The sequence below is a fragment of the Lissotriton vulgaris genome, chromosome 8 (genome assembly GCF_964263255.1).
Source record: "Lissotriton vulgaris chromosome 8, aLisVul1.2, whole genome shotgun sequence".
In the NCBI taxonomy this organism is placed as follows: Eukaryota; Metazoa; Chordata; class Amphibia; order Caudata; family Salamandridae; genus Lissotriton; species Lissotriton vulgaris.
The window spans coordinates 545,265,520-545,282,475 of record NC_141696.1 but is presented as its reverse complement, the minus strand read 5'-3'; the positions used below and the strand labels follow the sequence as shown (position 1 = coordinate 545,282,475).

The following is a 16,956-nucleotide window of genomic DNA, read 5'->3' as shown; positions in this document are numbered from 1 at the left end:
AGGATAGTGGAATACTGGCACCCCTGATCTGCGCAGATCAGCTGCAATCAACGCCATCACCTTGGTGAACACCAGTGGGGCGCTGATCAGGCCAAAAGGGAACACAGTGAAATAAAAAGCCTTGTGGCCTAGTGGAAACAACATTTAGCACCAATAGGCAGGCAAGACAGGGATGTGGAAATAGGCGTCCTGCATGTCCAATGCTACCATCTAGTCTCCTTGGTCAAGGGTAGAGAAGACTTGAGCCAATGTGAGCATCTTGAACAACTTTTTAAGGAAGTAGCTGAAGGCTCGGAGAACTAGGATAGGGCGAAGACCCTTGTCCGTTATGGGACCAGAAAGTAGAGGGAATAACAACCACAGTCCACTTTTGGCACCAGAACCCTCTTTATTGCTCCCTTGGCCAAGTGAGCCATGACTTCCTAGCAGAGCAGGGAAAAGTGATCCCACGTCAGCTGGTCGTAATATGGTGGAATGGAGAGAGGGGTAGCCTTGAAAGGGAGGGAGTAGCCCCTTCGGAAGATCTGCAAAACCCACCTGTACAATGTTATTGAATGCCAGTGGCGGAGTTTATGGCAGTTCCTGCCACCAGCTGCTTGACCATTGTTAGAATTGGGGGTCTCTAGTTGGCACAGGTAGGTACTTGTGACAAATAGGGATCCTCTCCTCTAGTCAGAGTAAGGGGGATTACACTCCTAAATTAAACCCTGCTCACCCCCTTGGTAGCTTGGCACAAGCAGTAAGGCCTATTTCAGAGGCGTTGTAAGTTAAGCATGTGTGACCACATACAGTAACCCAGTGACAACACTACAAATGGACACCACTCAAGGTTTTATATAAAAATAGGTATATTTTATATAGAGTTACCACAAGACCAATAAACAACAAAAATAATCCACAGTACTATTAGCTTTCAAGAGTTCTAGTTAAAAAGGCTTAAATCAACGTTGTGTGCGAGTCGGTAGCCCGGACGGGCTACACCGTTGTTGTAAATTACAGAGTCTAGAGAATCCAGCGGACCGCGTCGGTAAGGGCCCTCTCAAATGTCGACAGACTCAGTCACAGTACCTTTTACTTGGGGCGGCTGGCACGGATGTGCGAGCCAGTTCTGGGGATCGTCGCGGTGCAGAAAGGAAGCTTTGCAGGACGCGTTGTCCCTCGATGCGGTGCAGACAGTGGTCCGTTGACAGTCGGTGGATCCAAGGCTGCGTTGCAGGGAGAGACTGGACTTCGATGCAGTACTAGCAGTTTGCGGTGCGGCGAACGAGCCGGAGTTCGGGAGCTGGCGTCGATCAGTCCCGACAGCGGTGCGAGTCGGGCGGTGCGTCGCGAAGTGTGCTAGGCAGTGCCCAACTCCGGTACGGTCACAGGACTCGAAGTCAGCAGCAGGGACAGCATCGGTCAGACCAGTACGATTCTGTGTACCGAGGCGTTGCACGTCGCAGTGTTTACCAGTCGCGTTGCAGGCTACGGCTCGGTGACGGCATCAGGACGGAGTCGGTGATTACAGAGCTTGCATTGTTCGAGGCGGACGTTGCTTGATGCGGTGCCTACTGGACACCGGGCCGGTCGTGAGAGTCGGTCACAGCTCCCTGCCTCTGTAGCCAGCAGCAATTTACAAAGGTTGGTGAAGACCAAAAGTCCAGGGACTTCAGTCAGGGGACAAGCTCTCTTCCAGGCCCTTGGAGATCTTTGCACAAGTTGAAAGAAAAGTCCACAAAGTTATTTCTCCTCTCTTTGGCAGTCAGGCAACCACTGCAGGTCAACCCCCCAAGCAGCACTTCAGCTTGGGAATAGTCTCTCCTCAGTTTCTTCAGGTTCCTTCTCCTCAGCAGAGGTTTCGTCTTGTAAGTCCAGAATAATCTAATTTCATGGGATCAGGGTCCCAATACTTATACCCAAAAATCCTTTGTTCTCTGAGGGGAGAGGGGCCTGTGCTCAGTTCAAGCCAGTTCTGAAGCACTCTGTTTACCAGACTTCTCCTTTCCTTTCACAGCACAGGGCAGGCACATCAGACGCCCCACAGGAGCTGGAGCCAGCATTGTGGAAGGCAAGTACAGTCCTGGAGCACTTTGTTGACAGTCTACCATCTCTTCTTTCAGTGTGCAGGGCAGAGACATCAGACGCACCACTGGAGGTGGAGCCAGCATTGTAAAGGGAAGGCCCAGCCCTATTCAACTCCTCCCTCCCATCTAGATGCAGATCTCCCTATTCACCACCGGGCTTCCCCAGCCTGTCTCTTGGAATCCCCCAGCCCTGTCACTCACAAAACCAGACAAAGGAATACACAACCTCGCAGAGGCAGGCTCAAATGGTTATGCCAGCAAATACCTACTTTCTAAAAGTGGTATTTGCAAACACAGAATATTAAAATAAACTTCACTAAAAGATGTATTTTATTATTCTGAGTCCAGGCATACTAAACTCGAATTTCTACCAGGTTCTCTGAGTCTGCTAGGATTATAAACATGTAACAATCCAGCAGCCCATTCTGGCCTATGGAGAACAGGTAGCCTTGCAATAGTGAAAAACGAAAATGGCTGTCATTCACTATAAAAACATGCAGCACACATCAGGGCTTGTCCTACCTTATACTTACAATGCACCCTGCCCTTGGGCCTACCATAGGGGTGACTAATATGAAGAAAATGGAAGGTTTAGGGACTGGCAAGTGGGTACACTTGCCAAGTAAGCATGACAATACCAGACTGCACGCAGGCTCTGCAATGGCAGACCTAAGACACATTTTACAAGGCCGCTTCTGTGTGTGGAAAAATCAGTGCTGCGAGCCCACTAGCGGCATTTGGATTTACACGCCCTGGGCACACTCAGTGCACTGTACTAGGGTCTGAAAGTAAACCAAATATCCAATCATGGAACCACTAATCAATACATCAATTCACAGTAGGGAGCACTCGCACTGTGGCACTAGACAGCAGTGGCACAGTGCCCAAAGCATCTAACACCAGCAAAAACACACGAGAGAACAGTAAAAATGGAAGGGAGACCCACGTCAATGGTGCCAGGTCTAACACCCATGATCTACAAGGGAAAGAATAGGAAGGTTTGGAGGACACAGCTGCTAGGGATGATGGCAAGATCAGACCGCTGGCTAACCGACCCATGAGGCTGGTAGGAACCGCACACTCCTCCAAGCAGAGGCTGGGATAGGGTGGGCACTTTGAAACCCCATTCAATGACCACTAAAGACAGACTGAGAATGATGAGGGGCAGCCGACAGGCCCAAGATTTTGGCACAGCCCGAGAGTCCATAAAGTGCTCCAGCGCAATATCTGCCTTGTCTCTGATGAGACAGGTGCCATTGAAGGGCATGTCCATTAGGGAAGCTTGGATGTCTCCAGAAAAGCCAGCCATTCTCAGCCAGGCATGGCATCTGAGGGCCACTGCCGATGAAAAAGCTCTGCCCAGTCAGTCGGTCATATCCAAATCCACAGCTTAAAGGGTACTTTGCTGCGTCTCTTCAGTCTGACTGCTTGGGACGGAATGGCCTGGGTCTCCTCCGCAACCTGTGGCAGCACTTGCACGACAGTTTCTCACAGATTGTGGGAGTAACGGTCTAATGAACAAGTTACTTACCTTCAGTAACGCTCTTTCTGGTGGATACAGTATCTGCCTGTGGATTCCTCAACTTGTGAACATCCCCCTGCGTCAGCAACGTTCGGAAAATTCTTTTGTAGCACGCCGGCGTGGACGACGTCACAGGAGCACGGCATCGCGCGTGACTCCGACTGATGTCACCGACTCCTTCTTAGGCCCACGTCGGCGTGATGACATCAGTTCCGCCCTTTTTTCCGTGCCTTCGAGGCATCCGGACGGACCAGTGACAGTAGATATATACATATACAGTGTACACAGTACATAATATTCAAGATAACACACATAGTGTGAAGACAATGCATGAAAAACACAATATATATATAAATATATATAAATACATGTAAACATTGCCATAAACTTAACTATAGAAGAGTGGACAACGGGGAGGCGGGCGGGCATGTGAGGAATCCACAGGCAGATACTGTATCCACCAGAAAAAGCATTACCGAAGGTAAGTAACTTGTTCTTCTGATGGATACATCTGCCAGTGGATTCCTCACCTTGGGAATAGATGCCCACAGCAGTCTCCACTCCCGGAGGAGGGTGTCCACTCTCCTATACCAGAAAATCTTGTAGGACAGAGCGTGCAAAATGGCCGTCCCTCCTCACCTCGGTATCCAAGCAATAATGCTTTGCAAAAGTGTGGAGGGAGGCCCATGTCGCTGCTCTACAAATGTCATAGGAACACCCCTAGACAAAGCAGATATTGATGACTTTGCTCTAGTAGAATGAGCCCTTATACCCTCTGGAGGTTCCTTACCAGCCAGGGCGTAGCAGATCTTGATGCATAGTATGATCCATCTTGAGAGTGTGCGCTTTTGCACAGCTCTTCCTTTCTTGCAGCCATCAAATCCCACAAAGAGCTGGTCATCCACTCGATAGTATTTTGTTCTATCAAGGTAAAAGCTCACTGCTCTCTTAGGGTCCAGACGGTGAAGACGCTCCTCCTCCTTGGAAGGGTGAGGGAGAGGATAGAAGGTAGAAAGGGTAATGGACTGTCCAAAATGGAATGGAGTAACCACCTTAGGCAGAAAAGCAGCCCTAGTCCTAAGAACCATTCGTTCAGCATGAATGGTCAAGAATGGGGGCTTTGAGCTAAGAGCTTGAAGCTCACTTACCCTCCTTGCCGAGGTAATTGCGACAAGAAAAGACAAAAGTCTCAAAGGACACCTGTGTAAAGGTTCAAATGGAGAACCCATTAAATATGTAAGAACTGGGTTCAAGTCCCATTGAGGCACAATAAAGGGTGTAGGAGGAAACTTATTTGTTAAACCCTTTAAAAATCTCAATACAACAGGAGATTTAAACAAAGATGGTTGATCCGGTAAACAGATAAAAGCCGATAAAGCTGATAAATAACCTTTTACCGTAGCTACAGCAAAACCCTGCTGCGCCAACGAAAGAGCAAATTGAAGTATTTCTGACAACCCAGCTCTCAAAGGATCAACAGAATTCTCCCCACACCAGGATACAAACTTAGACCACCTATAAGAATAGATGGACTTGGTGGAGTCACGCCAGGCCGATAAAATGACATCCACCACATCAGATGGGAGAGAAAAGGAATTCAGGTTGCCCCGTTCAATCTCCAGGCATGAAGGTGTAAGATCTGGAGGTGGGGGTGTAGAACCTGCCCCTCTATCTGAGAGAGGAGGTCTGCCCTGAGAGGGAGACGGAGCGGCGGGCACGAAGAGAGGTGGAGAATATCTGTGTATCACACCCTTCTTGGCCAATCCGGGGCGATCAATATAACTTGGGCCCGGTCTTGACGTATCTTCCTCAGAGCCCGAGGAATCAAGGGTATGGGAGGAAATGCGTAAAGTTGTCGTGAGCCCCAACTCAACTGAAACGCATACCCCAACGCTCCTTGCATCGGAAACTGGAGACTGCAGAATGATGGGCAGTGAGCGTTCTCGTGAGTGGCAAACAGGTCCTCCTGAGGAGATCCCCATGTCCGAAAGACATGACGAACTACCTCTGGATGAAGCCTCCACTCGTGGTGGGCTGAGAACTGCCGACAGATTGTCTGCACGAACGTTCAGTACTCCGGCCAGATGATTTGCCACTAAACAAATCTGATGTTGCGGAACCTAGGACCAGAGGAGCAGAGCCTCTCTGTAGAGACACTGCGACCCCACTCCTGCCTGTTTGTTGACATACCACATCGCGGTGGTGTTGTCCGTCAGGACTTGAACCGACCAACCGCGAAGAGAGGGGAGGAAGGCCTTGAGTGCCAGACGTATTGCCCACAATTCCAAAAGGTTGATGTGAAGAAACCTTTCCCCTGGAGACCAAAGACCCTTGACCCCCATATCCCCCAGATGAGCACCCCACCCTAGAGTGGATGCATCCGTTATCACTGTGGCCCCAGAAGGAGGAGTTTGAAAAGGTTTTCCTTGAGACAGATTGCCTTCCACTCCCCACCAAGACAGATCCTCCGCAGCTTCTCTGGAGATCCTCACTGACTCCAAGATCCCCTTGGTGCTGATACCACTGCCTGCGGAGGCACCACTGGAGTGCCCTCATGTGCCAGCGTGCATGGTTGACCAACAGAATGCAAGAAGCCATCAGACCGAGCAGACGAAGGACCTTCAGGACTGGAACAACCGCTCCACTGTGAAATAAAGGAATCATTTCCTGTATGTCGTGAATCCTTTGAGGTGGAGGGAATGCACGACACACAGTTGTGTCAAATACCGCACCTATGAACAGGTTGCGCTGGGAGGGCACCAGGTGAGATATGGGTACATTTATCGAAAAACCCAACCTGTGCAACAACTGAGTTGTCTCTTGCAGATGATGGAGCACTACCTCCGGAGATTGTGCTTTGATCAGCCAATCGTCCAGATAAGGGAATACTGGAATCCCTGACCTTCTGAGATGTGCAGCCACCACAGCCATCTCCTTGGTGAAGACTCGAGGCGCAGTAGTAAGACCAAACGGTAGAGCCGCAAACTGGTAGCGCTGCGATCCCACTGTGAAGCGGAAATACTTCCTGTGCGACTTCAGTATGGGTATATGGAAATAAGCATCCTGTAAGTCGATCGACACCATCCAGTCTTCTTCCATCAGCGCTTGAAGAACCTGCGCAAGGGTGAGCATCTTGAACTTCTCCTGCTTTAGGTAAAAGTTCAAGATCCTGAGATCCAGGATTGGACAAAGTCTGCCATCCTTCTTGGGAATCAAGAAATACTGTGAGTAGCACCCCTGACCCCTTTCCTGCTCCGGAACCACCTCTATTGCACCCTTTTTGAACAGTGCTTTCATCTCTTCCTGAAGGAGCAACAGGTGGTCCTCCAAGCAAAAACCTTGGCAAGGAGGGTAATTTGGGGGAAATTCCTGAAAGGGAAGAGGATACCCATTTTCTACGAGATTGAGAACCCAAAGATCTGATGTAACCGATTCCCAATCCCGTAGAAAATAAGTAAGCCGACCCCCCACAGGACCCGCATGTTTCGGAATGGCGGATCTAGGGCTGCTTTGCTTTTGTAGGTGGGGGGTGGGTAGAAGAGGAGGAGGAGGAGGCTTGACGTCCATGAGAACGAACCCTTTGTCTGCCTCTGTAGGACCTGTACAAGGGATTATGTTGCTGCTGGGTCTGCTTAAAGGTAGGAAAAGTAGACCTTCCAAAACCCTTGTACCTTTTGGATACAGAGCCTCTAGTTTGCAAACCCAAAGATCTTGCCGTTGCTCTGCTATCCTTAAACCTTTCTAAAGCAGCATCAGCTTTCTTTCCGAAAAGGCCTGTGCCATCAAAAGGCAAATCCATCAGAGCAGCCTGTACCTCAGCAGAAAACTCGGAAGTCTTTAGCCAAGCAGCTCTTCTGGTGGTGAACGAAGACCCCATGATCCTAGCCACTGAATCTGCTGTGTCCATACCACTTTTTATGACCTGCCGAGATGCAGCCTGCGTGTCAGATATCACTTCACTAAAGTTCTTTCTATCCTCCTCAGGAAGCTTAGGAGATAGCTGTTTCACTGTATCCATCAAAGCATGGACATATCTGCCTAGGAAATAAGTAGCATTAGTAGACTTTAGGGCCATAGTGCCTGACGAAAACACCTTCTTCGCATTCTGATCTTGCTTCTTAGAGTCTTTATCTCCAGGAACCTGGGGAAAAGCACCTGCAGATCTTTTCGAGCAAGCAGCCTGAACCACCAAACTCTCTGGCAAAGGATGGGTGGACAAGAATTCAGGATCTCCAGGCGCCACTCTATAACGCCTTGCAACTGTCTTTGATCCTGCAGGAGCAGAAAGCGGTCTATTCCATACCTCCAATATGGGATCAGTAAGATCCTCATTAAATGGAAGAGTTGGCTCAACCACCGAGGATGGAGAATGGAGAACTTCAGTAAGGATGTTCGACTTGTACTCCACAGAAGGAAAAGTCAAATTCAAGAGCTCCGCTGCCTTCTTAATTACCACATGGTAAGGCGCCACATCCTTAGAAGGTGCATCAGATACCGTGGGCAACTCCCATTCTGGTGAAAGTTCCAGACCACTTGCATCATGCAACTCTTCAAAATAATCCTCCTGATCCCGAAGTTCACCTTCTTCGATCTCAGCCTCTCCATAACTTCTTTCCTCCAAAAGACGCTGTGCTCTACGCCTCGACCACTCTATTCGAACCAACGTTGTCGGATCCGGTAACGACTCCGATGGCGCCGGAACCGGTATCGAATGAGGAGCCGGAGCCGCCTTCGAATGAGAAGCTGGAGCCGGCGTCGAACTTCGATTCGGATCTCGAGGTTGCTCCGGAGCCGGTGAAGCCGTGAACGGAGTCGATGACCTCGGCGGCGCCGAGAGATGCCATGGAGGAGTCGGCGTCGGCATAAACGGCAGGAAAGGAGCCGGAGCATATGCTTGTGGCACACCTAGATTGTAAGCCAATGGGCCCATGGGACCAGCAGATGCACCAGAGGGGAACATTGCTCTCGCATATATACCATACATGGCGTTCAGAAAATGCGATGGGTCCTGACCAGGACCAGGAAATTGAGGGTACGAACCTACCAGCTGCTCCTGAGGAGGCTGCACCGGATTCGACTCCTCTTGTTCCTTCTGTTCCTCGGGATGATGTACAGGAGTCGTCGAGCCCTGAGGAACTTCCTCTTCTCCTTCATCATGCACCGAAGACTGATACGGATCCGGAGACGGATTCGATACCGGAATCGGAGTAGCCTCACAAGACTGTAAAGGTGTGGCCTCACCTTCAGGATTACGAACTGGAGAGGGAGAAATCATGTCCTTACGATGTCTCCGAGTAGATGACTTCTTTTTCGAGTCCGACTCCCTGCTGGAATGGTGCCTCGAGCTGTGCTTCTTCCTCTTATGCTTCTTTTTAGATGAACCAAAAGCATGACCCGAAGCAGACTTTGAAGCCGACCTCGATCGGTATCTCGACCTCGACTTCGAGCATCTTGATCTTGACCTCGAACTGCTCTTGGTTTCCTTACTCTTTATTTTGGCAACAAGAAGTTTCGCCTCCCATTCCCGAAGAGCCTTTGGAATCATTTTTAGACAGGACCGACAACCCTGGACGTCGTGACCCGAACCTAGACACCATAGACAGTCACCATGAGGATCAGTAATGGACATCATCCTCCCAAATGAATCACATGGTTTAAATCCTGTCTTCTTCGATGACATCTCGACGGAAGACAGCAAAACCAAAAAGATACAGAAGTCCACAAAAGTAACAAAGTTACTATCCGTACAACAGAAGATCCTAAGAAACCGTTAGCGTCGACGACGCAGAAAAAAGGGAACTGATGTCATCACGCCGACGTAGGCCTAATAAGGAGTCAGTGACGTCAGTCAGAGTCGCGCGCGATGCCATGCTCCTGTGACGTCGTTCACGCCGGCGTTCTACAAAATAATTTTCCGAACATTGCTGACGCAGGGGGATATTCATAAGGCGAGGAATCCACTGGCATATGTATCCATCAGAAAAGCATGCATTGTTCACTGGCCGCAAGGCAAAGTTGGCGAAAGAAAAGATTTTCTTTCTCAAACAGTCCAGCCTCTTGGATTCCCTGTCCAGGGGCTGCTAGTGTGCCATGGGAAGTGGAGACTTGGACAACCAAGCTCTTCGGGGTAGGATGGTGGGTGAGGAAATTTGGGTCCCCGGGAACGGGGAGGTGGTGGCGGGCAATCGTCCAATTCACAGGAGCCCATGTGTTGGGTTTGGACCAGGTCCCCAGAAGGATGTCAGAGAGAGCTTCACTGAACAGGAGTAGGGGCTCAGAGGAAGAGACTCCGGGTTGTAGCACCTCTGTCAAGATGTTGGTCTTGACTGCCACAGAAGGCAACTGAAGGTCGAGGACCTCAAGCACCCCCACCACACTGCCACTGTGTATGCCACAGTAGAGAGAGAAAGCATGCAGGTATCTGGAGACGTAGCCAGTCCCCTTGCATCACGCTGTTCCTCACACCAGTCCGTATCCTGATCACAAGGCTGATATTCTAAAGGGTGCAGCAAACCCTCCCATTCCTCCCTGAGGACCAACTGCTCAGAGTAGGGCTAGGACACAGGGTCCTGTCAGCTCCAGAATCTGCATTGGTCAATGCAACGCCATGTCAAATTCGGGAATCACAATGGGGCAAGCGTGGCTGGTGGAAGCTGGGAGCATCAGCATAGGTCAAAATGGCATGATTGGTACCGGTTCTGATCCATGACTGGATCTATGGGGGCCTGTAGGAGGCTGGCTTAGTATATGGTAGTATATTAGTGCACCTTGCACTAATCCAGGCAACCCCTATGGTGATTTTAGTGGAGTTTGATAACAATAGAAAGTTCTCAAAGTGGTAGCTGTGGAGAGCAGCTTTCAGGCTTATCTTGAAGGAGTGTTAAGCAGCTTGTTTTAACAGTTTAATCATGAAGTGTAGGTTAAATGAAAAAGAACCACACAGGGACGTGACACAACATTGACTTGCTTATGTATATCATGATAATGTTATACCCATGTGATCTATAAATGTTTGACCAAAAGATCATGATAATTTTGCTATGAGTTTTTCTATATAATCTTGATAACACACAGAATTTGTTAGAAATCTATGGACCTTGAAGTAGTGTGCTTTGCGAAAGGTGTGCATGTTGTTGCACACCAGGCTTTGTAATTTATGTTTTTGGACACAGACAGATCCTTACTCAAAGCAGCACACACTGATTACACTGATAAACTGTAGGTTTCATTATTTCACACTGAACAAGTAACTAGAGAGCTGGTTGAATCTTCTTCTAGCAGACAGCGAACTTGCCAGACGTATTCCGGACTAAGGGCTTCTCAGCTCTGCGGGGTATGTGGGCATACCAGAGTGAGTCCGCAAGGGCCCGAAGAGTCAGAGCATGGCCTTGCAGTACTTTTCCATTTGTTTTGGCATGGGGATGGCACCAGAAACACAGGTTGTGCTGGAACAAGTTGCAGGATATGCTTAGATGTTGACCAACTTTGGGAGTGAGATTAGGCAGTACGGTGCTGCATCAGGAGAGTGAGTGAGAGTGTCAGAAGGGGCTGAGTCTAGCTTACAATAATTGTGCTTTTTCTTTGACATACCAAACATCTTTAATCGAGACGAAGACTGATGCCTGGAATGACTCGTTTGACTTCTGGAACTGGAAGTGCACAAGGATTGAACCTTCGACTTAGAACAGTCCCCATCAGAAAGGCTTCTGGTGCTTTGCAATATAGTTTTGGTTTGCAGTCTTGGAAAGCCTTCAAGTTCATTGACACTTAAGGTCTTTAGCCTTAGAGTCGTGACTCGACCCAAGGTACCAAAGGCAAGCCTTATGAGGGCCTGTCACAGACATTTGTTTGCCCCTTCAAGATTTAAAACCTTTCAATTTGGGAGGTAACATTTCCTTTACACACTGTTTTACTATTTTGAATAGGTAAATGGAATCTCCACGAGATTAGTTGGAACGCTGGATCTGTGTCTGGTGGTATGGAAAGAAAGGAACTGACTTCCGTGTGGGGGAGTAGCCCATATATATAGGCTGAGCCACAGAAGTACTGGTAGAACGTTTTTAGATCCAGTCTGATGTCTGGGGAATATTCAAAAGGTGAGTACTATGCAGCTAGTAGGCTCTATCAGAAACTACCCATACCTCTCTTTACCATTACCCTCCACAGGACCCTAAAGTTACCCTTACCTCTACCAACCTCAAAATCCTAAAATGACAGTTTCGTCCTTTTACCATAAATTACCCTTAACACTATTTACATCTACCCACCCAAAACCGTAAAATTACCCTTACCGTTCTTTACCCTTACCCTCCCTGAACTTTAAAATCATCCTTACCTTTCTTTACCACGACCCACCCCAAAACCCTAAAATTATCTCTCCCTTTACAAACTATTTTAGTTTATATATATTTACCTTAACTATACTTACCATGCATGTTAAAGGCATCATCTGCGTGGTAAAAAAATGCCTGGTAAAGGCATGTGTGGAAAAGACTGCATGATAAAGAAAGACTGTGCAGTAAATAGGAATTAGAGGAGAAGCCAGATAAAGCTAGGTGCACAATAACATTTCCAAACTGATCAGACGTATTTACAAGGATGAGGGTAGTTCTAGAACACTCCTTCTGGGTAATCTAGCAAAACTTGAAGGTTTGTTACTAAGAGAGATCAAGATATCAGAAGAAGGTGGTCTCACATTCCAACAACTAAAGAATATAAGTTAGTCAGTTGAGTCCTAATGGGTCTAAGTCACAGGGTGGTAAGTTGACAGGGCAAAGATCGAGTGACAGGTCAACAGCAAACCAAACTCTCTTCAGAGGATGTATTGTATTAAATTCACCCAAGTACTCTAGCAATGTCAAAGGCGAACTGTTCAGTCAGAAAGCGTTTTGGAGCTGACTGATGCATAGAATCATCCTGGGAAGACCAATATCAACTAAACCATCAGTGCTTCCAGAAGGGCAGGCAAAGATGCCTAGTCAATCTTAACGCGATAGGATTCAGACATAAACACCTGTTTGGAAAGTAATAGCAGATGGTTGTGAGCAACAACAGGTAGGCCACAGGGATACTCTAGCTTCAAAAATCCTGCAGCCCGAGATTGGTAGTTACCTGCAGTGTTAGAACATTTTTGCAATTGGGAGAATGGCAAGGTGCATGATAAAATAATCCGTATAAAGCAGTGTTTTCCCAAAAAAATAGGAACCCAGATAGGCAAATCTAACAGTTTATAACAACTTTCCATCTATGAAGTATTAAAGGTTTTTTAGCGGACAGATAGGAAAGCTCGTAATCCAGACACAGAGGACTTGGTACAAGATGGCTTGAATCTAGAATCACATAACTTGACTAACATTAATTGACTTACTGAGTCACTCATAGTCAAAAGATACACATGGAGCCAATACAGGAGCCGTTTCTGTAGCACCATGTACTAAATTGAGTAATAGAGGGCAAAAAAGTGCGAAGAATGGGTGTTCAAGGAGTGTCCCGTTACCATGTTACATTTACTGTGGGTTCTCCTTTCACAACATGAGAACAGTAAAAAAGTAGCTGTCTTATGAGCTCTCCCCTTCATTCCTAGGCATCCCTTTTTAAATGTGCCAACTTTGATTCAAGTATTTTACAGGGCATTTTCTAGGTCAAATATGTGCTTTTAGTCAGCCCTTTTGTACTGCTTTCTCCTCATATTCTCTACCTAATTTCTTTCAGCTTCCCCTCTACATCTTCCCCCTTCAGTCAGTTCTCACAATGGCAGAACTGTGACGCACTATACAGGTAAGAAAAACATCTAAGGCACTACATAAAATACAAGTCGTAGCAAGCTTGAGAGCTATGATGAAGACAGACGCACCTGAGGGTTTCCCCATACCTGCCAGGTACAAGAAAGATGGTTCTGGATCAAATGTATAAGCCATGCGCCTCTTAAAATTTAAAGTGCCCTATATACAGTCAGAATAGAAAAGCTAACGTAATCAACACCGAATTTACCTCACATGAGTCCATTCATGCATAAGGTGGATGCCTCTGTGTAGAAAGAAAGTGGCCAGCACAGAGAGAGTACAGAGTGTTGAAAGGTACCATAAGAATTTGAACTATTTTGCTTTATTTAAAATGCCAGAATATGTTGAGCACTCTCCACACCAAGACTCAGAAGGGTACAATAGCGATGGGATGGCGGAGGAGTGGTCAGATGGCCCATTGCCCATGCAGCCATTGTCGTTTTCCCTATGTTAGCATAAGCCCGTTGCAGACGGTCTTCTGCTTTGCGCATGTTACTAAACATATTTATTTTCCTTTGTGCCAAGCTGCAACTTTCATATAGAACATGCTGTTTGTGTGTTTTGTTATTTCCTGGAATTTAGTCAGAACATTGCAGACCCTGTCAAACAACAATGCCCCTTCTTATTCTGTTGAGACTCTAGCACCTACACAAAATATGAAGATGCAGCTGTTTGGAAACGTACTTTGGTCATATAGGTATACACTAATAGACAACACACACACTTGGAGAGGGATCTTTCCGGGGAGAGTGACAGCACCTGTGATGTAGATCTTCCATCTATAGACTGAGGTACGGGGTCTGAAGCTAACACCCAGAGACCTTCAGGAGTGGAGGGAGGTTAGGCAACACTGTCATATAAAATGACCACTCCTTTTATGATTTATGGACTACTTGCTATGCTGACCGTACTTGTGTCAGGCATTTTTCTACTTGTTGTGGCACGTACACTGCATACTAGAGCATGATAGTTAAAATAAACATTTTAAACTTTTCTTGTGTCTCAGTGAGATCTTATTGTGGACGAGTATAAGAGTGCGAGTGAATGGGTGTGTCCTGCAACGACGATTCCAGAGAGGGTCGGGAGTGTTGTGTTCTGGGGTGTCTAATCACTTGGTCCTCTGTGAGTGAGTAGGAGGGCATGTGAGACACTATAGCTAGTCGGTCCCCAGGCTCCCAGATACTCAGGTGGCAGGATGACTCAGTCCCTGCCTACTAAGTTTCCATGACCCTAAGCATAGTTCTGTGACTTTGCAGAATCCCTGCAACAGAGTGTCCAGTGACCGTTACCTGTTGAAGATGCCTGTTGTTCTTAGCTCGGAAATAACTAAGCCACACAAAGCTAGCTGTATCTTCTAATCGAGATTTCAGTTTAATTTTTATCAATCGCAATCAAAAACAAATTATCCCAACAAAAAAGTATGAGGCATAGATATTTAGGGATTCGGTTCCACACTTTTACAACCAAATGTACTCCTTTCTCACCACTCACCCCTTCCCTCATGAATAGTGTTGGCTCAACTAAACTGAACACATTAGATTAAGCAAAGTAGACATTGATAGGGATAAGGTGAACGTAAGGCATAAAGCTATGCTATTGAATTATGAAAATATACAGTGATAAACTCAGCTTATGAAGAGAGGCGGACCCCTGCCCCAGGTTTCTATACTATATCTTTGTGAAACAAGAATAAAAGAAAGAAAAAAACATTAAACTAAAAAAGTCAAAGGAGGAATAGTTTTGTAGTGAAATGCTTGCTTTAAAAAATATGTTTGATTGATGCGGAAGGGATATGTGAAACAACCACAAACAAGATTACATATTTTCATTGTTTTTATGGAGCAGCGAATAAATCCCAGACAGTTTACCTTCAACCCCGGTTTTTAATCGCTAATTAGCAAGGACAGACCAACTAGAAGAGAAACCACTTTACTATGCCCCTTGTTAACCTGAATTACTTTATGTTAAGTAAGTCTCATCCATCCAGAATTATGTAGATGGAGGCAATTACCATTAATGACTTAGGCCTCCAAAACACACCTTCTTCTAATCAGATCGAAGCACTTGAACATCAAAAAATTCATTAAAGAAATGAATGGAGTTCACCACAGAAATTCACTGGGATCAAAGGTTGCAAAGCAATATTGTTTTTCTCCTTGTCTGGCGAACATAGTAATTGAGAACGTGGTTAAAAGACAGGCAAGCAAATGTACTTTCGCAAGGAGTCAAAACACCCTCACAGTGATCATAGCTGCATCGATTGCTACTTGCAACAGGGAACGAACCATGCAACTGAAATCAAACGTTTGCTGAGACGAATGTTATGATCAGAGAACCACTACATTACCTTGAAATATAAATCTTCATTTGTTTTTGCAGGGCTGTTCACATTCTCTTTCAGGAGCAAAGAGGCAGGTTTACTACTTTCAACAACGTGGCACTGTAGCCTGTGTGAAGTAAGAAAAAAAGAACATTTATTTTATAGCGGACTTACATGTTACCAATGATACGTAAAGAAAAAAAATAATTGACAGCACCTAGTGAGGATGGTCCTAAGCCAGGGTTGGACTGGCCTACTGGACAATCATGCTGGCCTGACAGGTCAGTGTGGACCAGGCCCGGTTCGAGCGGGTGGGCCAGGCCAACCCAAAACATGAGCCTGGCCCACCCCAATAGGAGCGTTGGCACTCGCAGTGAGGGCTTGAATGCAGGCGCGCAACGCCATTGGGCTCAAAGTGCTTCAACCCTCCCCATCGTGTGTGTCAGCCCGGGCCGAGACAGCTTCCCGGGCGCATACAGTTATAGAGATTATCGCAGCCGCACCAGAGTACTACACAGGTCTTTTTAAGACCATTTACATGTTAACGAGGCTTTGTTTATTTTTTCACCCCTTCATCTCCACATGGCGAAAGGCGACAAATCCTTTCTTTGACAATGGTAACCTTTGTCTACTGTTCTGCTGCGTGGATATTTCTATGCAGCGCAGGAGAAAAGAAGTTTGTTTATTCCTATTCATATTTCCTGACTCCTGCAGCAGCTTATCACATCAGGCTGTGTTACTAAACTTTTTTCTTTTTAAAATCTGCACAGGCCCAGTAGGACACATATTTCGTGTGTGCTTAATTTAAACAGTTTTTATCATCATCGTGGCAGATGCAGGACAACAATAAGACCATACAAAATGCCCAGATAACGCTGGTGATTAATGATCCTGCTGGAGAGCAATCATTTGTCGGTTAGTAGTTTTTAAATGCAGATGAACTGTATTTTATATGGATAGCTCAGTGGGTTACTGCCTTTGTCACAGAGATCCTTGTTTAATTGCAGTTCAGAAGTTACAATCCTAGCATAGGACAGTGACCAATGAACTGCCATCAAAGAGCTGCATACAAACATGAATGGTAGAGTTAGAACTTCGCTTTTTTTGTTTTGTGATATAGTTAGAACTTCGCAGTCTTTCATTATTCTAATGTTGCTAAAATGAGTACGTTTGGGCAAATATACATTTTTATCAGTAAAGCTGACCCCCATGGAATACTCTTCAAATCTTATGGTTGTGTTTCCCCAGACCAAACCTTCTTAAAAT

At 46.6% G+C, this 16,956-nt stretch overlaps 1 protein-coding gene across 1 annotated transcript in view; it reads right to left on the bottom strand.

Moving 5' to 3' along the window:
- MOSPD2 (motile sperm domain containing 2) overlaps window positions 1-16,956 on the bottom strand; it is a 501,534-nt gene that overhangs the window by 13,909 nt on the left and 470,669 nt on the right. The window contains exon 14 of the mRNA XM_086934358.1: window positions 15,718-15,817. Within this exon, the coding sequence (XP_086790484.1) occupies window positions 15,718-15,817 (100 nt within the window). The remainder of the gene's footprint in view (window positions 1-15,717; window positions 15,818-16,956) is intronic.